Raw genomic sequence first — 25,210 nt, 5'->3', positions numbered from 1 at the left:
AAATTGTATATGCAGGGGACAAAGGCACAGATCCACTTTATAGAACTCCAGAGAGACCACCAGTTCCATTCAGAAGCTAATATAATTCATAGCATGAGGCAACAGCCCCAAAGCCTGAAGGCGAGGAGTCACGATACAATGACAGGTACCCTCATGTGGGTTTTGCTCTTGAATACCTATTCTCTCCCCTCCCCTGAAAGCACCACTTTCCCTTCTATGGCCTGTATAATCCTTTCTGGATGGGCTGTGATGAGGGAGTGTTTCTGCCTACAAGATGCATTGCTGAGACTCAGAGAGGCGTGTGAGGCAGAGACACGCGCCCCCTCCCACCGGCATAACATCCCAGAACGCAGCCAGCTTGCTGGGATTCTGAGCACATCGAGGCCAGGCAGCAGTCCGAGCACTGGCAGAAATTTAAATGTGTTCATCAACATTAATCACAAAGCAGCAATAATAAAAGGCACTATCTGTGCCCAGTGTGTGGAGAGACAGCTGATTTATCACCCAAGCTGCGCCTGCTGCCCAGCCCACCCCATGAATTTGCCTGTTCAAGGTGAGATGCCTTTATGTATGTGTGTGCATATGCACAAGTGTGACAAAGAGACAGGCTTTGAAAAAGCTTCTGTTTATGCAAATGTTCATGCTCAGAGGTGTTATTCCAGAATATGGCACATGCACTTGTGAACTGGGTGATCGCTGAAGAGGAAAGAAACCGGCATGAACTGTGCCTTATAGAGGTTAGAAATTAACACCTTCCAGTGACTATCACTCAAAACTTGACTTGTGGTTGCATTTGTTTCTTTTGATTTTGCCTTCTGTTGTGAACAACATTTAATGGCTTAAAAATATAAATGTCAAAATATTACACTGTATTAATGATGACATGAATGCTTTTTTAATTAGAGAACAGCAGATGCAACAGATTGTTTATTGGACCAATCAGTATTAAAAAAGAAAACTCGAATTTCATGAATTCTAAGATTCAAGGCAGAAGTGGTGATGCTCAGTGCCTGGGGGCAAAGCAGTGGGAAAATAAATTGAAGGACCTAATTTTTAATCTCATCTCAGACCCTAGTTGCTTTACCCAGGTTACAATTTGATGATGGTGGTACACCAGTTAAACTGCTATGGATTCCCCCAAAAGAACTCTAGGAACTGGAGAATCCTCTATTGAAACTTCTCTATAGAAGAGTTCTAGCTTCTCTTACAGAATGACAGCTTCCAGAGTTTCCCTGGGGAAAGCGAATGACTCTTAAAACTCATATAAATATTTTATATAGTTGTGCTGTCAAATAAAGTGCTGCTTATTTCAACTCCGGTGGTCAACAGTACACTTGCTGGGCCCTCCAGTTGTGATGGGAATCCTATCTCCTATCACTGCCAACCACTGTTCCAGATGGAATGAAATGAGAACCATGTAAATAACATTAAATTTTAAAAGGAGCAATTGTGGAGAAATGCCATCAGTAGACATAAGAAGAACAGATCAATTTATGTTTTCTGTGCCCTGCTGGATCAAAACAATAGTCCATCTAACCCAGTACCCTATCACCACCAAAGTCTCCTACACTCCACAGCATGTGCGACCAAAAGTACAGGCAAATTCCATATTGGCTCAAACCAGAGTCTCATGGTAGTAAATTCACCTCCACAAAATGCCATTTCATTATGAGAGAGTCGGACTCCTAGGGTAAACCCTCACAACTTCATCAAGGGCTTGATTAGACTTGCGTTCATGGAATCTCTTCACTCCCAAACCAAACACTGCACTCCCCTGAAGAGTGTCCCTCACAGACCTGCCCAGTAAATTAATAAAGGCTTAATCAACAAATTAGAACCCTCCCACCTTGAAGAAACTGAAGTACTCTGAAAATCTTGTTCTTGCTGCCAACAGAAGGGGGTACAAATTTTAAATAGGACTTTCTTTTAGACTGGTACATTCTGTTTTTACCCCAGGGCAATTCTTCTACCACCATGATTCTTGATGAAATTCATTCTGGTTCATTTCAGCTTCACATCAGGACTGTCCCTAACCACTGGGACTCTTGACTCTTATGTTTCAGGAACAGGCAACATAAGCACAGTCCTTCCATTGTCTCTCTCTCTCTCTATTTATCCTTCCCTAAACATTTTTTTGCCCTGTCCTAGATGGTGTAGGCTAGCCAATCTCATCAGATCTCAGACCTTAACCAGGGTTACTCCTGATTAGAACTTGAATGGGAGACCACCAAGAAAGTTGAACGTGGCTACATGGATGCAGTCAATGGCAACCCATCTCCAAACATCTCTTGCCTTGAAAACCCTACGAGGCTGCAATATCAGCTGTGACTTGATAGCACTTTACCCACATACAAGTCTCCTTCTTCATCACATTGGTTGCTGTTGTAAGCTCAGTCCCATCTCAGTGCCACATCCCTGATTCCCCTGCTCCCTTGCCCTCTTTCTCCTCCACGCTCTTGAACAACATACCAGCAATCTCTCTCTCCACCAGCAACACGTCCCCTTTTCTCTTCCTTTTTCTTCCAACTAGCTCCTGGGCATCATCCCATTTCTCTCCACAACCTTCCTCCTAGCCTCACTTGTCTAAAACCAGGGCTGCATCTCTTCACCTAACCTCTTTCTATTCCCCACTTCAAGTCCAAGCCTTTCATCACCCGTTTCTCTTGGCTTTGTTCCCTCTCCTTTCCCTTCTCTTTTGGGGTCAGCTCACTTTCATCTGGGTAGACACATCTAACTTAATGTAAACATTTCCATTAGAAACTTTTAAACTGATTTACGCTGCATTCTCCAGTTTTCTGAGTTTGCATTACCAGATTCATAAGCCCAAGAGTTGTATAAGAACTAGAAAAATGCAGGTTCCATTGGTTAAATATTCCATTACCAAGGGATATAATGAAAAGGATCTACAATTTTCAGACAATCATCTTAGAACTTTACCAGAAATTCAGCAGACAAGAACTTATTCTGGGTTTTTACATTGAAAATGGAATCACCCATGGGCCTCAATGAGAATGTTGACTGGGTGGTAGTTATATAGTATGTCTGATCCATATAAATATATACAATACTGGGTGCCAGGATTTGGGTTTTTATACATTGTATATATTTTTAATGCCTTATAGTGGCTGTATTTAGCATCTACACTTACATTTCTGATTTAGGACTACATATCTTTACAAGTAAGAGGCCTATGAGTCTCACAGAAATCCCGTCTCGACCCCCACATTGCAGCTCCAGGCCCACATTAAATTCTACTCGCGGCTACTGTAGTAGAGGATGCCAGAAACTACTTGGTTCTAAATAATAAGCTATCTGAATTTCTTACTTATCGTCATTTGTGTTTAACATAACAGCAGCAATATTACTTTTTATTCTCCCAAGAGCTGGAAATTATCTTTTTAACAACATACTCCACCAATTATCAATAGATGGCATTTTAAGGACCTTGCAAATATATTATACAGTGGAAACAGTATATCTTGGTTACACTTCTTCACGCAACGTGTGATTGGTGTTTGGAATATGCTGCCACAGGAGGTGGTGATGGCCACTAACCTGGATAGCTTTAAAAGGGGCTTGGACAGATTTATGGAGGAGAAGTCGATTTATGGCTACCAATCTTGATCCTCTTTGATCTGAGATTGCAAATGCCTTAACAGACCAGGTGATCGGGAGCAACAGCCGCAGAAGGCCATTGCTTTCACATCCTGCATGTGAGCTCCCAAAGGCACCTGGTGGGCCACTGTGAGTAGCAGAGAGCTGGACTAGATGGACTCTGGTCTGATCCAGCTGGCTTGTTCTTAGTGTAAAATGTTTTAAAAGATTTTAAACTTTTCTTTGTTTAATTAAAATAGGCCATAACAGAAAATAATGTTCCCATTTTCTTCTTTTTTAAAAAACATATTTTTAAGTTTTCTAAAACAAAACCTTTAAAGAGTTACTGAAGGAGTTTAGCCCAACTATATGCTGTGTTTATAGTCTTGATATTTTATATATGCGTACTTTTAAGGAAAACTACCATCTTTTAAGGACTACTGAAAAATACAATTTAGTTGAAATATGTTTGGTCTACATGATTTTTAACTATGTATTTCCTTACTCTGATACGCACAACATTATACATTTTCAACTTTTATGTATCTTGTGTATTCATCCAATTGTTTAATTAGGATTATATAACTTCAGGGGTATTTTATCTGTTCCTCAACCTTGTTTGGTTTCTTGTTGAAGAAAGATCAATGTATTGTCGAAGGCTTTCACGGCCGGAATCACTGTGGTGCTATGTGGTTTCTGGGCTGTATGGCCATGTTCTAGCAGACGTGTTCTGCTAGAATACAGCCATACAGTCCGGAAACCACACAGCACCACAAGATCAATGTAATTCAAATCTAAAGATCTTCTCTTTTTCTCTTTTATATTTCCTCAAATATCAGCTCAAGTACTCACCTGTATACTTAGGATTGGGAGGTACACGTGCAAAGACCCTACATTTGTATTCTTCCAGGTACCATGAGTAACAATCCTGTTTTATACAGCTGCCATCCAGGCATCCCCAAAGCTTAAAAGCAAGGCATGAAGGCTGAGGTCCCCTCTTTACCCTGTTGGCCCCAGGAGTGGTATTCAGAGATTTGATGCCTCCAGAACATAAAGGTTTTGTTTAATCATCATTAATAGCCACTGATGGATCTGTTTTAAAATCCTTCTACATTAGTCAGCATCATTACCTCCTGTAGCCATGAATTCCACAGAGAAGAAATACATCCTTTTATCTGCACTGCCCAAAAACTTCACTGAATGCCCCCAATCCAGCATCATGGGTGAGAGAAGAAAATGTTCAATTCATTTTCAGCATGCCATGCTTAATTTTATAAACCTCTATCATGTCCTTCCTAAATGGTCTTTCTTCTCTTAACTCAAAAGCCCGGAACACTTCAACATTTCCTCACAGAATAGTTGCTCCGTCCTGCCCCTTAATCATTTAAATTGCCCTTTTCCTATGTTTTTTTTCAAGTTCTAAGATAGTTTTTGTGATCCTGTGGCCAGAACTGTGCACAGTATTCCTAATGCAACTGCACCTAACATGAGAGGAAATATAAAAGAGGACAATGAGATCCTGGCTGTTTTGTTTTCAGACTCTTTTCTAACAATCCCTAGTACAAAATTTGCCTCTTGTTTTTACTGCCACACATTGAATAAACGTTTATATGCAGTTCTCCACCACAATCCCAAGAGCTGCTGTGGAGAATTAAACTCAAGGCAAGCTACTCATATACTAGACTGGGAAAAAACAGAACTGTAAAGAAAACAAATTATTCAATGCCTTTGACCAGTAAAAACACGACTGGATGGTACTGTAATGTAAATAAAAAACTGCAGTCTCCAATTTCAAAAGCAGTATACCTCTGACTATCATACTAGCAACAGAAGGGGGTTAATGGCTGGCCACTGTAAGGGGGGAAAAGTTAGATGGAGTGCTGTTGTGACCCAAAGTGTGACAATTCTAATGTCCTTAATAAGATGAACTGTGAGGAAGCAGTAGTATAAAATATTTAACAGGAATTTGGGGAGCTTCATGAAACTAGGAGGGGGGGAGACTAAGCCCCATCCAGAGGGGAGAGGGGCAAATCCACTTGTGGGAGCGTTGGGCAGCATCACCAGCGGATTTGCCCTTCCCAGGGTTTGCACTTGCCCTGGCAGAGAGGCAAAATTGCCAGCACAAGCCGCCACAGATGTCCCCAGCGCTGAGATGCAGCACCAGATGTGACGCCACTGTCCCAGTGCCCTGGCATAGCAGGGGTGGGCTGGGGGCATAGCCGGGGAAAGAGCCAATGTTTGTCAGCTCCCCCCCCCGGCCATTCGGCACGTTACACCAACAGCCGGAAATATGGACTTATGTAACCTTTTTGGTTATATTAAGTCTGTTAAAACCAGTGGGGACTTCTCAGCGGCAAGAGAGGCTTTCACTTGTGAAGCCTCCCCAGGCTGCTGGGAAGCCCCTTTGGGAGCAGTGGGGTGGGACAGCTGCGGCGTCACAGCCAGCCACCTGAAGTCCTGAATGTCACTGCCTGGAACAATAAAACAGGTTTTGTGCGCTTTAAAGGGATGAGCTAAAAGGACTACAACAGCAGTTTGTAAATACTTGCTAAGAAAGGTGCATGGTGCTGAATGTTTATTTTCAGTATCAAAGGGATTGCACAGTGTAATCCAAATATATCACACATGCTTATTGAGGACAGGTAGTTCTACACAGCAAAAGGCAATAACCTTAACTCCTAAAAGCCTTCTCTGTTGCACAGTGTTAGCTGTGTTATGTTTCCTTCTTAATTTCTTCTTTCTGGAGCCTGCAATCCTCCGGTACCAAACTCCTATGCAGATCTGTTGTTGCATGCTTCCATCCATAATCATCACCATCACTTTGTCTTTGGAACTCACTGCCTCTAGATATTAGTGCTATCCAATCTGTTCCACTTTTTACAAAGCTCCTCATGGCATGTCTACTTTTGCATGCCTTTTCCAATTAAAGGAGATTTTAATTTAGTGCCTCCACTGTTTTTCTTACAATCTTTCCTTTTCCTTGCTCAGATTTGTCAGGCCCCTTCCGCCCATGCAGAATAATGCACTTTCAATCCACTTTCACCATTGTTTGCAAGTGTATTTTGCTATTCCAGACAGTAAAATCCAGCTGCAAAGTACACTGGAAGTGGATTGAAAGTGCATTATTCTGCGTGTGAGGAGGGGCCTTAGATTGTAAACCTTTGGGGAGAGGCATTCTCTACCAGATGTTGTACAAATCCTCTCTTCTTTTTGATCCTTAAGATCTAGATCAGTCCCACTTCCTGAAAAATTCTGCAAATGCCAAAGAAAGTACTGAAGGGTGCTATGGCACCCATAAATGCCACATTGGGGAATCCTGCCACAGACCAATCATCTTCCTGTTTTCATGTGACCCAACTATTTATGCTCCTTTGCAGACAAATAATAGAGGTGTGAAGTATGCAGTGCTTTAAAGCCTTTGCAAAAATTAAAATAGCTGTTAAAATTAATCTCACTTCTTGTCCTCCAATATACTTTGTTGGCACAATTACAAATTTTCCTGTGAAACAAAGAAGGTTGGCATGGATGTTATAAGAAAAAGGAGAGTATATATGGAACTGAGGAAGGCTATAGTCACCCAATACTTATTAGCGGCTGGCCACAGGTAGTTTTCTCTACTTTAAAATGGATACAAGGAATGGTCGAGCTTGTATTGGTAGCCACCAGTGCCTAAGAAAATGAATTCAAAACAAATTTTTAACCCTTACTTGAAGACTAGGCAACCAGCCTCCGGGTGGGACCTGGGGATCTCCCAAATTTACAGCTAACCTCCAGACTAAGGAGATCCATTCCCCTGGAGAAAACATCAGCAACATGTCACTAACGAAGGACATACACTGGGCCGTTGATATAAAATAAGTTTATCAAGATGTCTCCCAGATATCCGCGTAGTAAACTAGTGGAATATGGATCAATGGCAAAATTAACGAACATTGTGAATAAGTGACCAATCAAAAAGTGTCAAGATAGACGGGAAGTATATTATTTATATTATTCCACTAAATAAGATGAAGGATATTGCTGAAAAGATGTGTAGAAATTATCAATAGAACACAAAAACTATATCCACTGTACCCAAGCTGCTAAGAGCTCCAAATCCTAACAAGCACATAAACAAACAGTGAGTTTAAATACATGACATGCAAAACATAGCAAAGTGTATCAAGATTAGACTCATATGTTCTCTATACAGATTAGAGAATCCACACAACAGAAAGTCTGTGAAGTAATACAATGGGAACAGATGGTCTTATAAATGATGCCGGTACCAAAGTCCAAAGAGTTCTTTGTGGTACGGGCTCCTCAGTCAATTCTCATTTTTGTTAATACTCCTGTGAATTTATATTTAGAAGTATTAATGAAAACAAGGATTGACCAGGGAGCCCAATCCCCAAAGAACTTTTGATGCACTTGGCTGAGTTTTGAATGTCATGTATTAAACCTCACTGTTTTCTTATGTGCTTTTTATGAGGATTTCGAGCTCTTAGCAACTTGGGTATGATGGATGTAGTTTTTGTGTTCTGTTTAGTACACCATACCAACATGGTAGCTGTTGCATTTATCAATTATCAATAATCTTCATGATGTACTGTGTACTCTATTGGAAAGGGATGTAAAGGGAAATAGGTAAATAATTAATCACATTGTGAAAGATGATAATAATATGCCAATACAACTTTTATTTTGTGAGAAAAAAATCTAGAAATCTATAATAGAAACCACTCATCAGTGCTTTTTTACATATTTTGGATTATTAGAATTTACACCAATAATGGTCATTATTGGTAGTTGTTTTTTCCATTTTTATATATTATATGTACAGTTTCCTCTTGGGCAGCCCTATCCAAAGGCTGAGGTGGCCAGAATGGTGCTGTTACCACACAGCCATACCACCTCCAGGCGTCTTTCAGGTGGCACAGTGTGGCAGTGTCCACGCTGGTGTCTGAATGAACACTCCACAGAGTATCTGATTGGACACTCCATGGAGGGGGCATGCCCACTTCCGGGTTTCCTCACCACAGAATTGTGTGGCATCTTGATGCCAGTATCCTTGCCCTCTCCACTGGCACGGGTGCCCATTATGCTGGTGGAAGGGGCAAAGATGCAGGCATGAGCCCATTCCAAATGCAAGCAGTAACCGCCACCCCCGGGATTGGATCATTAGTCTCTAGAACTGATTGTAAATATGATTTGATTCCATTTTCCTTTTCCTGTTCTGTTAATTCTTATCTATTAACAAAATTAAAAAATATTATTTAAAAATAATATAGTGGTACCAAACACAGTTTGGTAAACACAATAATTTAAAAATAATATAGTGCCAGATAGGCACTGCTACCAAACAGCCCAAGCAGAGAAATTTGCTGTGCTCAGATTACCTTTATAAGAGGAAACATATTGAATGGGGTGCATTGTACAAAGTTAAATCGCTAAGGAAAGGCCTTATGCCCAAAGCATATTTGATTGGTGTACCTGTATTTTATGTTATTAATCATTGTACCTGGTCATAGGAAAGACACTTGTGTGTATAAGTACAATTTTACCAAAAAGGTGTGTTTTTTTTACACTAAGGGAAAGTACTTATACATGTTGTGGTGAGTCTTCCAGGCTGTGTGGCCGTGGTCTGGTAGATCTTTTTTCTAACGTTTCGCCTGCATCTGTGGCTGGCATCTTCAGAGGTTTATCACAGAGAGAAGTCTGTTACACACTGTGTCTAGTGACACAGTGAACAGATTTCTCTCTGTGATATACCTCTGACGATGCCAGCCACAGATGCAGGCAAAACGTTAGGAGCAAGATCCACCAGACCACGGCCACACAGCCCGGAAAACCCACCACAACCAGTTGAATCCGGCCGCAAAAGCCTTCGACAATACTTATGCATGGCCTTCAGTTTGCAAGATCTGAGCAAGATTTTTAGCAATAGGATGTTTTGAAGGATGTTGGTTTACAGGGTCACCGTGAGCAGACCCGGAAGCGACTTGAGGGTACTTAACACACACGCACACGCACACACACACACGGTACTTATTTATGTAACCTAGTTGATAGATGTTTATGCACAATTTTAAATATTTATAATTTGTATAAACGGTGCGAGATTTAATATAATTTTAGCTTTTCTTTCTGCCAATAAGCCCAGCTAATCTTCTGATCAGTTTGCAAACAAATGCTGCTGGATGCTCAAGTGTAAAAAGCAGTCAATGTAACCTGTGTCAGCCTTTTAATACATGCGCCCAACTGCAGAGGAGTAAAGAGAGGATGAACTGTGAGCAATAATGATCCAGGTTATGATCCTGGCAACTTTTTCTGTATTAATAAGATACAACCTGGACTTATAGTACAAGTCATAACACTGATTGGAATGGGAATGAAGATGAATTTCATCAAAAAAAAAAAAAAGCTCACCTCAAATGTACGCAACAAAATCTGATACAGTAAGTTCACCTGGCTGTGTTTGTGTTATAGTTCTCAGTGTGCCCAATTCTGAGCAGACAACAAGAACTAATGTACTCAGTTGTTTTCTGGATGTACTACACACTGCCCACCCCGTATTCTGTCTTGGTTACTTCATCTCCCCACTGACCACTGGAAATTCTTAGATGAGAAAGATAGTACAAGGCAGTGTCTTTTCAGGTTCTGATTCTATTTATTCCTGTCCCTTTCAATTTGGAGCAGATACTAGCTGTTGGCCCTAATCCAGCCATAATATTTGCCAATTATTTTAAGAGACGGCGACACTAACTTCTATTGATCTCATTAAAAGTAAAGGTCGTGATGTAGCTCATTTCTCAGGGCTCGATATTACCTCCTCCGGCCAAAAGAATAGCATTGATTTTGGAACCTTAATCGAAGGTTAATTGGATTAGTGGATGTGTGTTTTTTTAAACCTGACTTTGCAGGTCCTCGGTCAAATTGGTGTGAAATTAGCAAAGGCAGTGGGAGAGGAAAGGTCTGGACACTATAGCTTGCTCAGCATCGCGACTGACTCTGCTTTCCTCACAACTGTGTGGGATGATACAGGAAGCAAAGGCAGGAAATATGAAGTATTTTCTCTCCAGGAGCAGAGATACTAACATTGTTGCAATACAAAAGGAGAAATATACGCCTGTTGTGTGGTTCATAGAATGTGTGACTGAAATGAAGGTGTAATTAGCCATAGAGGTGGTTCATAATTGATGGCAAAAGGTTCTGTTTGGAATCCACCATCAAAATAGTGCCTTTGGTCAGGTCGAGTACAGAAAGAGATGGTTGCAGCTTGATACAGTAGGGTGGACTACAGCATTTCAAGGTGATTCCATTTTGGCTAGCTACCCTGAGGGAGAAAAGAAGTATATATGAAGACAACATATCAGGGAGAAAAGTCTTAGCCCAGCCCGTTGTTTGTTTTGTAGTTTTCTACTGACAACTTTTTAAAACATTAAATATATGATACCCAATTACAGTGACATGGTACAGCCATTCTACCTGCCTAGATAGAACACACTACCTCACTGAGCAGATTTAATTTTTGGAATCCCAACCAGAAATTGAGTTCTGCCCTCTTTCAAAATATGCCTGACTTCTTATAGAGCATCATGATGTCATAAATCTTCCTACAGTGACACTGTAGTATGTGGCACTGCTAAATTTGCCAATTTAGACCTGAGTCTTAGATTGCCCATCGGAGAGTCAGAGGGGTTTGTCATCCATTACCTCTGCATGACTACCTCCTCACCACACATCTGCTATCTATGACAGTGGTTCTCCAAAGCCAGATGTATGAAACAAGTCATCTCTGTTGAGATGAGACAGAGCAAGGAAGAGGTGTTTATGATGAGGTGAAGGGCATCTTCATGGGCTTCCTGGTTTTCAATCCCAGTGTATGGTCTGATCTTCTAAGGCTGGAAGATAAATTGCTCATAATGGTGCCTCTAATTCCAAACTGACAAGACTGTTTCTTACCACTTACTTGAAATGGTGAGGTTAGTATTTAGAAGAGAGCTTTGAGATCTTGTGAAAATAAAAGAAAACATGAAGGAGGCTGTCCATTCAGGAGGAGGGCCAAAAGGCTTAGAAACTGTTGTGGAATTTCACTGCAGCTGCAACTCATAATTATCCTGCACATACCCTATATCCCTGAGATAATTCAAATACAGTTCTTTATTACTAAAATAATGGTTTTTGTGTAGCATGAGCAGCCTTCAACCCACCAAAAACCACACAAATATCACTGATGTGACTGTTGTAGCTTCCTGATGGCTGCTGAAATTGTATGTTTTGACAACCAAATGGTATCTAATGACTGGGCTCTTAAGCTGTCCCCAATCAGTAATGCTAGATAAGTGTTGGATTCGTGTCACAGAATACTTTCTCGGAAGGATTCAGAGGTAGGGGAGGCATTCAAACATGAACAAAAGCACTATTGATGTAACATCTGAGAGAAACAGGGCCATAAACAGGACACACAAGATATTCAGATTTAATAAGTCAAATAAGCAAGATTCAGAGAACAGTGTCTCTGCTATACCACAGACCACAGCAGCTTGCTTATCTTCGGGGGCTGAGAAAGTGAGTTGAAGAAGCTGCAGTATAAATGCAGAGGATTTTTGAAGTAACTGGAGCAATAAAGAAGCCAGGGAATTTTCTGGGGACAGGGACCTTTAACAGTGGTACCCTGAGAAGCTTAGCTCGTTTGCTGAAATTCTGTGAAATTAATATCACCATTCAGTCTTGTAAAGGGATGGCCAACTGGCAGCCTGTGGGTCTTTTTATCCTACCCCTGTGGGCCCTACCAAATGTTTACCACATTTCTCAGCCCCAGTTGAGCAGTGCTCCACAACAGTCAAGCCCAATGGCTAGATGGCAGCAACACTGTAGAGGGGTCCTCAGAGGAAATTAATTTGTGTGGATGGAAAATATTCATTCTTCAGCATTTCCCCAAAACAGGGGTAGGGAACCTGCGGCTCTCCAGATGTTCAGGAACTACAATTCCCATCAGCCCCTACCAGCATGGCCAATTGGCCATGCTGACAGAGGCTGATGGGAATTGTAGTTCCTGAACATCTGGAGAGCCGCAGGTTCCCTACCCCTGCCCCAAAAGGAAGAATAGGGTGAAAATACTTTGCCAGCCCTGATACACCCATCCCTCCTGGTCTTCCTTCCTTCCATCATTTTTTTTATTCCACCTTTCTTCTATGGTTGCCAGCTCTGGGTTGAGAAATTCCTGGGGATTTGGGGGCGGCGCCTGGGAAGGATATGATTTGTGGAGGGGTAGGACCACCACACCAGTGTGGTATAGTGGTCAACAGTGGTGGACTCTAATTTGGAGAACCAGGTTTGCTTCCCCACTCCTCCACATGAAGCTGGTTGGGTATCTTGGACCTGTCACAGTTGTCTCAGAACTCTCTCAGCCCATGCAGAGGCGGACCAGCTCTGAACATCTTGTGCCTCATCTTGTGCCTTGAAAACCCTATGGGATCATTATAAGCCAGTTGTAACTTGACAGCACCTTACACCACAAACCACAGGACCTCTGTGGAGTATTAATGTCATAGAGTCCACCCTTCAAATCTGCCATTTTCTCCAGGGGAATTGATCTCTATCATCAGGAGATCAGCTGTCATTCCAGGAGATATTCAGGCCCCACCTGGATGTTGGCAACCTTAATTTCTTCCAAGGAGCTTCCGAGAAGCAGCATACATAGCTCCATTTTATCCTCACAACCGCCCATGTGCAGTATGTCTGGTTGAGAGAGAAAGGGGGGCTGGCCAAGAGTTACCCAATGAACTTGACAGCTGAGTAGGGGCTAGAATCTAGGTCCCCTTGATCCTTGTTCACTATCCAAACAACTCTAGCACATTAGTTCAACAACCTGCATCTAAAATAAATTCATGCATTGCAATAGTCTTTCTCTGCCTTCCCAGTTTTACCAATGCCCTGATACAGGAATTGTCTCTTTGCCTGAACAGCTTCTTTCTTAACATGCATCTATGCACCTTCTCTTTGCCTCCACATTCAGGATAAACTAGCCTCTCCCGTCTTCCTCCCCTCCATCCGTCCTCCAGCTATGTTCCCATCCTAGGCCGCACTTGCACATGAATAAGTAACTGTTCCACAGGCAGAAATTTCAGTGTTTGCACTTGTCTTTAGGAATCAAAGGCTTCTCTGATTAAATGCCATTACAGTCCAGTGCTTGGACGGATCCAGAGAGATTAATGTGCTTTTGGGCAGCTTTAATGATAATCCCACTACAGACGGCATTAAGTAAATGTCAGTAACCTGGTTTGAAGGGAGCTTTCACCTCAGGGATCCTTTCCATTTAGAGGAGAGAGGCTCAGCCTGCTTTTCACAGCTGCATGGCTCCACAAAAAGAAATCCTGCTTAGTACAGATTCCTCCCTGCCCCTCCCAGATAAATGTGGTGAGATTTCTTTGGAGGAAAGTGAGATGGTGTGGTCATAATCATGAGGCATAGAGAGGCTCCAGTACAGGGCTAGGCTCCTCCAGCTAAAACGACCTGTAATCAGGAACTCATGTGTTCCCTGCTTTTTGGTTTTTAAAGGGTTAACAGCCCAATGCATCAACTTTGAATATCAGAGAAGTGAGACTGGCAAGGGGCTAGTTCCGTTGCTCCTCCACTATTTCCCCAATCTAAATTGCCCTCCCCTAGCTGCAAATTAACTCCACAGGTACAAATTCCAATAACTCCATAGACATCCAGAAGTGTCAACTCAATGTATGGCAGCTGTGAAAAAGGCAAACTCTATGCTGGGGATAATCAGGAAAGGAATTGATAATAAAACTGCAAAGATTGTCATGCCCTTATATAAAACGCAGCGCACTAATAATTTGGAGAGTAATTGTGTTCAGTTGTATCACCACATCTCAAAAAGGATATTGGATAGAAAAAGTGCAGAGAAGGGCAACGAGGATGATTGAGGGACTGGAGCACCTTCCTTATGAGGAAAGGCTGCAGCGTTTGGGACTCTTTAGTTTGGAGAGGAGACGTCTGAGGGGGGATATGATTGAAGTCTATAAAATTATGCATGGGGTAGAAAATGTTGACAGAGAGAAATTTTTCTCTCTTTCTCACAATACTAGAACCAGGGGGCATTCATTGAAAATGCTGGGGGGAAGAATTAGAACTAATAAAAGGAAACACTTCTTCACGCAACGTGTGATTGGTGTTTGGAATATGCTGCCACAGGAGGTGGTGATGGACACTAACCTGGATAGCTTTAAAAGGGGCTTGGACAGATTTATGGAGGAGAAGTCAATTTATGGCTACCAATCTTGATCCTCTTTGATCTGAGATTGCAAATGCCTTAACAGTCCAGGTGCTCGGGAGCAACAGCCGCAGAAGGCCATTGCTTTCACATCCTACATGTGAACTCCCAAAGGCACCTGGTGGGCCACTGCGAGTAGCAGAGAGCTGGACTAGATGGACTCTGGTCTGATCCAGCTGGCTTGTTCTTATGTTCTTATGTAAGTGGCAACACCGTATTGGAGATGGTCAAGCACTTTCTTTCCCAGCATTACTTTCCTGATATTCAGAACATCTCTGCTGCTCTTCTAATTATTACAAGGAAAAAAATAAGAAGTCTAGATTATGGATCTCTTTTATCCTCTCTGACTCTAGAATCTTAGGCCGTTTCTGCATCGGCGGAAGCGGCCGGTCGGGCGCTACTTCACGCACTGACGACGCCTGGGACCCATCCGCATCGGACGGTCTCTGGAAACAGCCGGGCAACGCCGGTGCCGCTGAGCACCAGCCACCGGCCGGATAGTGATAACTGGCTCGCTGCCGCCGAGGCCTGGGACGCCACCCTGGTTCGCCACTGCTCCAGCGCGCAGGGTATGTCCCCAGGCCTCGGCGATGCGCCGGAGGCCCGGGGACAAGGTAAGTGCCGGGTGGGGGAGGCGTCGCTCGGCAGCGGCTTCGAGGCGGCGTTTCCCCAAAAAGAGCGCTTCCAAGGGCTCTGGGGAAACGTCGGCTCCGCGACGGGCGGGTGACGCGAGGGCGGCGCGGCTGCGATGCAGCTGCGCCCCCTGTGCGAATGGCGGCCTGGAGACGGCGTTTTTACCGTCTCCAGGCCGCCATTCATTGCCCGTGCGGAAACGGCCTTAAGTAAATAAGGAGAAAAAGGCAGAGATTTTAAACTCAGATTGGTGCGCATACAGCATTATTCCATTAAGTCATTTACTTCGTTCTGTATTACACTTTGCAAAGAAATGCCCTCCACCCAAGAATTCCGCTCAGTATTCCAATGGTTGTGATAGCTCCCTGTTCACCTATAGGAGTCCAGCCACAGAGTAGTAGCTGGCAGGAACAGGTTAGAGAAAGGTGCCATCAAGCTTCTAACACCACTTTTCAACATTCAAAAATACACCAGGAGATTTGATTACAAAATCTCCCCTATTTTACCTTGTAGAGCTCTAAGGCTGTAATATTAAGGCTGTTTACTTGAAATCGATGGGGCTTTGCTTCTGAATTAAAATAGTTATGATTTCACTGTAAATATTTCTCACAGAACTAAAGTCAAAGTAAGATAGCTTGGAATTCTATTATGTCTTCCATTATGTCAAGCCTACGAAGGGGACAAGGGGTATTCTGCTTTTAATTACTGGGACAAAGCCAAGACTCAATATAGTTGGAGTCTCAATATAGTCCTTACATGTAAGGAGCTTCTTGAAAAGATATTGATCTGCTTAACTCTGCATAGGGTTCTGGTTCCATGGAGTAACAGAAAAAGACAACATGATGTCGGCATATTAGCATATAAAAAAGGTTACCTTTTCACAGATGGAATTCATATTGTAAATTGTAGGGACCTCTGTAGAGTGTACTGTACTCCTCTGTGAGGTTGCAGTCAGTTAGCTGGTTCAGTTAGTTTTGCCTGTATGGCAATAGCATCTTCACAATTTCACTGCACAGTGTCTTCACAGTTCTCTCCTCATGAATGAATAGTAGCCATTTACTTGCATAGGAGAAAGTAAATAATGGAATCTATTGCAATAGGAGCCAACCCCATGCTTCCTGTTCTTGATAAATTCAGTGACCCAAGACACGGAGAATCAAGCCTGCCCTTTCTTTCTTAGCCCCACACTTTCATCTTTACAGTCCTATTCTTGATTCCACTTTTTAGTCACTCTTAAGCGTGATGAAAAATGTTATAAATTATGGAACCAATATTAAATATGAAAACCAAGGGAAGGCAGTGTTTCTACATTCTAATTATCTTTCGGAGTACTGGCAATAAATGTATTAAAGTGACTTCTGTGGACTTCCATGTGTGAGCAAATCCTTCTAGTGGAAAGTATGAGAATACAGATATAGCTCTTGGAAGATAATGAACACATGACTTGATTCCCCCCAGGTACATTCTGGAATATCTATAATTAGTGCTCAGCGAACTCTGCCACAGAATAAAAAGACGACAAGGGAGGGACCCTGCAGACTTCAGAGACAGACAGACAGACATACGGCTTAAGTACAATTGATTTTATGCCAGAGCCTTCTGATAGCTACTCAACAAAGTGGCATTTTGATGTTCGTCAATACTGCATTGGGAGAAAAGCAGGCAGCACTGATTCAATCAGAATTCACTAACTGGAAGGACAAAGTTGACAGGCAGAATCTACACCCATCTTTTGCAAATAACCCTAACCCAAAGTTGACAGGCAGAATCTACACCCATCTTTTGCAAATAAGACTAGATCCCTTCCCCCAACCCATACACATATGCCCCTAAACCACACTCCCCAAAGTCCCAGGTATATACACCATATGCACTGGAATCACTGCACCAGCCAATGAAACAGGACTGCACTAGAATAGAATGTGAAATCTCTCACTACTGACCAACATTACTCAATAATTTTGGACAGATCAGAAGTTGTACAAGTTGGTACAAGACAATGCCAAATGTTCACTCATCTTACTTTTTAGACTAAAAGCAGTGCTTTGAGGGACAGCCAAAATGGCTCACCCAAAATACAAACATATGTGAATATTTAGCATTTTTCATTCTCACTAACCTTCCCTGTATGTTAGGGGTCCCTCACCGTGGTGCCCCTGGGCGTCATGGTGCCTATCGATACCTTTCCTGGTGCGCAACAAGGTTTTTCTTTTTTCAAAATGGGCAGGGGCTTTGGGGGCTTTTGCCTAGCAAAGGCTTCTGAACTGACATTGGAGGTTTGATTTGCTACACATTTTTAAAAAGACATAACTTTCACAGCAGCTGCCTCCACAGCACAAGAATCTTCACTGTGTCACTGAAGATGAACTACAGCCCCCATTTGCAATTGTCTCTGCCTCCCACAAGCAGTCATTTTTGTGGCTACAACCACCATGCTTTATCAGAATTCCAAAGATGCCCACAAACACAAAAAGATTGAGGAACCCTGCCCTATGTCTTTTTCCAGAGAATGGCCATGTTGGTTATCCCAGGTAAACCTAGTTAACCCAGGTAAACCACAATCACTGTGACTCTGACAATTTTGCAATACTATGGAACCAACCAGATTTGATTCCATGATGACATCACTGAGGGAAAACCAAGTCACCTGAGATTGAGGGCAGTGCTTTCTGGATCAAAACTGAATAAACAAATATTCTCACCTCTACAGGTTACTGCTAAAACACCAAAAGGAGGGGGGTGCTTTCAGATCAGCACCAGAGATAGCAATCTGTGTTGGGGCATGCCTGGCCTGCATACTGAGGATGACACCTAAGTTTGGCAATCTTATTAATAACAGCAGTCTGTTTTTCCCAATATTGGGATTTTCTTAAACCATGCCAAATGCCCTCGACCACTGAAGGCAAGCTTAATACTTCCTAAGGTCCCTTGCCTAAAGATAAAATCTCAGCCATGTCCCACATTTTGCAGATTAATCAAGATAGATACAAAATAAAGGAAGGCACACCAAAGGACTCTCTCCCTGCTCCCTTCCCCTTGGTAATACCAATATCTCTCATAGAATATACTACCTTTCCTGTGTGGTTCCCTGTGCTACCAAATCTCAGGCTCATTCCGCACATGCAAAATAATGTACTTTCAAACTGCTTTCAGTGCTCTTTGAAGCTGTGCGGAATGGCAAAATCCACTTGCAAACAGTTGTGAAAGTGGTTTGAAAACGCATTATTTTGCGTGTGTGGAAGGGGCCTCAGATAAGCAAGGTACCCATCTTTGAGATTTTTTAAAATACACAGAGACTAAGGGCCAATGTACACACTAATCACATGTGACACAGGGCATCTCAATTCATATGCACATGATGCTATGTTCAAATCGTGACTGCAGTGTGCATGAAGAAGGGGCTTCAGCCTTCCCCTGTGCCATTTTCCTGACCTGAAACTATCCTGGGGCCACTAGGAAAACAGCACAGGGGAGGAAGGCTTGATGCCTCTTCTCCAAATATGCCATGCTTGCAATTCGAATTGGGCATGGCCACATGTATAGATTGATAACTTGCAACTTATGTGTGATTGTTAGACATGGTGGGGATCCTGGATCTTAACTGCATACTCTCTATAAATGAATGATAGATCCTTCCCAGTATGGTTTCAGTTGCCAGCTGGAGATAATGCTATTTGCTCTGTTGGGCTGAGTTAGTCACTGCTGTTAGGCAGGATCTGCTGCTATCACTGCATGGTTGCACTGATCACTTCAACTTGTGATTTTAATTGATTTACATTTCAGTTTTGTAGGCTATTATTTGAGGTATGAAAGCAATGTAAACGCGCTACGTACCTAATAAAGAAAGTGATATGTGCACCTGAGAAAGGCATTTGTCCTGCAAGCCACAGGATTCCATACATTTCAGCAAACACTGCCCGGAGGTCGGGACATATGTCCTTTTTTCGTTTTTGGTGTTGTCATTGTAAGCAACTTTGGGTTATTGTTGAAATTTTAATTCATTCATTTCTTGTGCAGCATTTTGCCAATAATGTTCAATGTGTGCAAAAACAATGTTTATAGTAATGTAATAGGAAAGTTTTGGTGTAAGGAAATACCGTGCTTCCCCGAAAATAAGACCTACCCCGAAAATAAGCCCTATCATTATTTTTCAGGCTTTTTGGAGGATGCTTAAAATATAAGCCCTACTTCAAAAATAAGAGCTACCGGTAGTTAGAGATCAGGATGGTGTGATCCAGCAGAGTGGTCCCTGCCAACGAGGATGCAGTTTGCATCACACATGACAGGGTAGCAACAGACTGCTGAGAGCCCGCCTTAATGAATTGTGAAGGTACCATATTTCCCCTAAAATAAGCCCTACTCCGAAAACAAGCCCTTAGTGCATCTTTTGGTGCAAAAATTAATATAAGACCCTGTCTTATTTTCAGGGAAACATGGTAGGAAACAGCACAAAAATTAAACCTTGGGTTCAAATTACACCACAGGGGAAAAAATTAACCAGGATTTTCAAGCAGACCTGGTAGGACTGTGAAATTCAACAGTATCCCTAACTCAGGACATGAATTGATATAGAGAAGCTCATTCTGACAAAGATTTAGATTACATGTTGTACAGTTCTGCAATAAAATAAAACCTTCAGGCCTAACAGACTGAGGAAAAAACTGTAGAAAAAAACTGACTAAATTGTCTTTTTTTCAACATTTCTTTTGTGCCGCTAGTTTTAGCCACAGCATGGTTTCAGCCATTCCTATTGATGCTATTTTGTTTCTCTGCATCCCTGTCATTGGATTGAAGTCACCGACAGAAGAAATATTACCTCATTGACACTGATGCAATTCCTCTCCATGTAGGATTTGTCATTCACCTGTCCACCTTCCATGAACTCCATGAACAGGACACGCCTTGTTGAGAGTTCCCAATAAATCTGCGGGACCTGAAACACAACACAGTTCTCAAATCAACCAATAGGCAACTTCTCAAGTAAAATGGAAAAAAATGTTTCTTGAAGGGAGATGACAGACTCCATACATCCCTGGTAAGGGATGGGCTGTGAGTAAACAGTGAAGATCTCAGGTTTTGTCCTCAACATCAACAGTTTCAGAGACAGTAGGGCTAGGCAAAGCCTCACCCTTAAACCCTGAAAAGGGGCCATGACAGATGCCCCTTGCACACATGCAGAATAATGCACATTCAATCCACTTTCATAATTGTTTGAAAGTGAATTTTGCTATTCCGCACAGTAAAATCCAGCTTCAAAGTGCATTGGAAGTGGATTGAAAATGCATTATCCTGCATGTGTGAAAGGGGCCTCAGTGGTAGAGATCTGCTTTGGATGCAGATGTTCCCAGGTTGAATTCCTGGCATCTCCAATATAAGCAGATGATATGCAAGACCTCTACCAGAGACCACAGGGAGCCTTGGCCTGTCAAAAAAGACAATATTGACCTTGATGGATTCAGTACAAGACAGCTTCAAATGGTCATGTGTCCAGCCCTAGAGAGCCACTAGCAGAGTATCCAACACTGGTGAGCCAATGGTCTGACTCAATGCAAGGCAACTTCTCATGTTGTGTTCCCAAATTCATTCAAGGACACTTCATTAACAAAATCTTGTGAGAAAGGATTTGGACATACGGTGCACCTGCCTGGCCATACTGGGAATACTAGATTGCCTGATCCCTCCCAGGCATTGCTAACAGTAGCAAGTGCCTGTATCATACAGGCAGCTCTACAGGAAATAGCCTACCCCCCTTATTTCTTATGCACCATCGAAGTAATACGTAATTATAATTTGCAGCTTAACAGCATCCCTCCAAACACCGAGGCAGTCAGGATGATAAGCCCCATGCCCATGACATCTCATCATCCTTCAGGCCACCACATCAGCAATGGCAGGAGGGAGGGAAGGAAAGAACACAGCCTCACAAATATAAGGTTTCCCACAGAAATCCCAGAAGATCATTAAGTTCTTTACTGCAGATGTGACATTTTTAATAAAGTCAGGACATCTTCTGTTCTGTCAGCGTGACTGATGGTTAAGGATCTCGGCTGTCACATTACTCTCAACATTATACAGTGACGGGTAGTGGGTTCTCACATCCATATTTTGCAAATGGACATTTCACTTATGACGGGCAATTAACACTTCCCTTGTATATCTTGTTTCTTCCCGCAAGGTTGTTCAATATATCTGCACAGAAATCATAAACAGGAGAAATGGTGCCCGTAATACGGTCTTTACCACCTCAAACGATAATCAACGGGTGATTTACGTATACTTGGGAAATGTAAGTACCATCCTACAAAGTTCTGTTTTTCTGTGACAAAACCAGCATTATTTCCTTGAAGTTACTTCTTTTCTTGCCTCTTTTTTTTGGCACAGGAGTACCATATACAAATTTTGACGAGATTAGCTGAGGCTGAGTGTGGCTGTTAACAGGAGGCAAAAATAAAATGTGAATTCTCCAGCTCGGGATCTCTGGTGGAACTGAGGCTAGGACTAATACTGGAGGTTGAAATACCATGGAGCAGGCATTTTGCTGTGCTGAAAAAGCCATGGCAGAAGGGCAGGCTTCCATGTTTATTCTAGATACGCCAGAAAAGCAGTATACTTCAATCACAGTAGCCATTTTCCCAAGTGAAAATGGCCTCTCAAATGGCACAATATGAATGTCTGCTTTATTTCCTTACTGGGCCTCAAAGATGTCAATGCACTGACTTTTAAACCTCTTCAAACCAAAGGTTGTAGCACTGTTAACTTCCCCGAGTCTGCTGGAAGTAACAATGTCTAGTGTGCAAAGGAACTAAGAAGAAAACCCAGCAGGGGGTGGGAAAGTGGTCTAGATAAGGCTGTAAGGTCAGAGACTCCTCCACCCTTTTGTGTCATCTCTTGTCTGTCCTTACTTTGTGTTTACTCCATGTCCTTACTCCCAAGTCTAATTCCCTCCTCCTCCTCAGAAGTTCTGTCTTCTCCCTCCTTCCAGAGTTAGTAACGTAGGTCCAGTCTATCTGGCTGTCACCTTTCCTATCTGAAATGTTGTTCCCTAATAAACATTTACATTTATCTTTTAATCAGCGAGTCTGCCACTTCTCTGAGCACCTAGCACTTCTGCGAACAGAGTCAATATTCATGCCGGTTTCAGAATTTACAGTGGCAGTTGATGGTGGTTATTAAGCTATGTATAAAGCTGTGTTTCTCCCATAAAGCCTTCGGTGAGATTAAATTATTCACAAACATTTGGCCCTAACGCTTGCACGTGGAAACAATTTATCTGTGGCTTTACAAGCCCAACTGGGTTCACAGCAAGAAATCTGCCTCCCTGCTGTGATATTTTCATCTGTATTGGGGAGGGAGAGAGTTTTATTTATACAGGAACTCAACTCCCCTGTTGCCTTTGGGGTTGATGAAAATGTCTTGGAATCGACGGGTTGGATAGAGGGAAATCTATTATTTAGCCATTTTTGCAGCAATTTGTTATTATTCCCCAAATCAATATTGCAGTGGCTCTTTAACCCAGCAAGGACACGATTGGCTGTCTCCATGGGGATTTGCTCCATACCGACTTAGTTGTTGCAGCAGCAACAGTCACACCTCTCTGAGGCACGCACCAAGACTCTTGATAAATGTTCGCTCAAAATGTCTGGCCTGTTTGCTTAGGCATCACATGAAAGGACTGTTGTAGAGTGTCACTGGACTGTGCAAATGTTCAGAAAGGGATGCCCCCCCTCACTAAGCTTAAGAGGTCTGGGAGCTAGCGTTTCACACCCTTCAAAACCATTCACAACTCTCTTTGGGAACACGGCAGTCAAGTGGCAGAGGAGGGACAAGCTGAAACTGAATCCAGCCAAGTCAGAGGTGATGTTGATAGGGAAAGCTAATGCTGTACAGGGGATTTGAGCTACTGACTTGGGACAAAGTTAGATTACCACAGGAAGATGAGCCGAAGGTGTCAGGACACTCTTCAACCCAGCCACATTGATGGCGCAACAGGTTGATGCAGATGTTTTCCTCTTAATTTCATCCATAAATTATCCTCAGGTGATATGGCTACACTGATCCACATCTGTAACTGCTAGGTTGGACTACTATGACATGAAGCATATGAGACCTTGGAAGCTTCAACAAGTGCAAAATACAGTTACCCATCTGAATACAGAGGTCATCCCAACCAAAAAGCTTCAGGTTTCTGTGATTAACTGGTGCTGCATACAAACTGGATTCTAAACACAGGCAACTACCATAAAGTTATGGAAGCTGCAAAGCATGTCTAATGCAGCTAGTACCCATGTAGAGAAAGTACAGTCATATTGATATGTTGAAGTTATACTTGCCAGGTTCCCATTGGGGGTAAGGGATCTTCCATCCCCAGTGGACCCTTCCTGCCACCACTTAGCTGGGCAGCAGAAGAAAAATTGGAAAGGTGATCATCAGCATCCCAGCACAACCAGAAGGGATATCAGAACATTAGTGGCAGTGATTTAGCATTAGGCCAAAGTTCTATAATTAAATCATAGTTTGGGTGGAATGCTAAAGTGGCAGTGATGGTTCCCGTCTGCTCAATCTCCCACCATGCTGGCATCCCTAGATGCAGTACACAGGGACTGAACTGGACGATCTACACAAGTGGTTGTGGTGGGTTTTCTGGGCTGGGTTATCTACACAAGGTTCATGAAACTGCTATAGACAGCTACATGGAATATGCTGCCACAGGAGGTGGTGATGGCCACTAACCTGGATAGCTTTAAAAGGGGCTTGGACAGATTTATGGAGAAGTCGATCTATGGCTACCAATCTTGATCCTCCTTGATCTCAGATTGCAAATGCCTTAGCAGACCAGGTGCTCAGGAGCAGCAGCAGCAGCAGCAGAAGGCCATTGCTTTCACCTCCTGCATGTGAGCTCCCAAAGGCACCTGGTGGGCCACTGCGAGTAGCAGGGTGCCGGACTAGATGGACTCTGGTCTGATCCAGCTGGCTCTTTCTTATGTTCTTATGTTATAGATTAGTCCAGCTTTATGGAAATGTTCTGTTATCCAAAATGCAAGAGGGGGCAACCACGACATCCTTGTCATCTTTGTTTACAGTAAATTTTTCTCCTTAGAAATCTGCAGGAGTCAGAGGTAAAGTTTAACAAATTTTATTGGAAGCAAGAATGATAAACTTACAAGCATGCAACTGGGGTAAAACATACATGGAAAATTCACATAGTCCTAGGATATAGAGTTGAGGGGATAGTCTGGAGTAGGTCAGGGTTTTCCTGGGAGGAAGGCTAAAATTACCTTATCTAGAAGAGGAATGGTCCAAGAAGCACAGTTCAAGACCTGCACTGAGCTCCAAAGAGACAGGCTGAAAGCAGCTGGCACGCAGCGTAACTGAACCAAAGGTGGTTCAGAAAACACTGGGCACAGCATACTAGACAAAAGGTCAGTACAAAAAACAGTGAACACTGACTACAAGGTGGGTAGCTAATTTATAGCAAAATCTGGCCCTCTAGCAACATTAAGAGAGCTAAACTTCCCAGACAAGGATGGTTCTTGTCCTCTGAAGTTGAACAATTTGGTGGACACATGGTTTGATGACTCAACCCCAGGGAGATTATAAGATTTTAGGGTGGGTGGATGAAATGACAGCTCTGGGGCTTTTTCGATTCAAATGAAGGTGGTCTTTCCCGGAGGTTAGTCAGAAAAAAGGAAGATAGGATTAGTGAGCTGAAGAATAACT

The 25,210-nt window shown here is 42.6% G+C and overlaps 1 protein-coding gene across 5 annotated transcripts in view; it reads right to left on the bottom strand.

Annotated features, from left to right (window-relative positions):
* ADCK1 (aarF domain containing kinase 1) overlaps nt 1-25,210 on the bottom strand; it is a 144,493-nt gene that overhangs the window by 10,558 nt on the left and 108,725 nt on the right. For all 5 annotated transcript variants that reach the window (XM_048486036.1, XM_048486037.1, XM_048486039.1 and 2 more), the window contains one exon: nt 20,310-20,426. In XM_048486036.1, the coding sequence (XP_048341993.1) occupies nt 20,310-20,426 (117 nt within the window). The remainder of the gene's footprint in view (nt 1-20,309; nt 20,427-25,210) is intronic.

The sequence above is a fragment of the Sphaerodactylus townsendi genome, linkage group LG02 (genome assembly GCF_021028975.2).
Source record: "Sphaerodactylus townsendi isolate TG3544 linkage group LG02, MPM_Stown_v2.3, whole genome shotgun sequence".
Lineage (NCBI taxonomy): Eukaryota > Metazoa > Chordata > Lepidosauria > Squamata > Sphaerodactylidae > Sphaerodactylus > Sphaerodactylus townsendi.
This window is presented reverse-complemented; position numbering and strand designations above follow the sequence as displayed.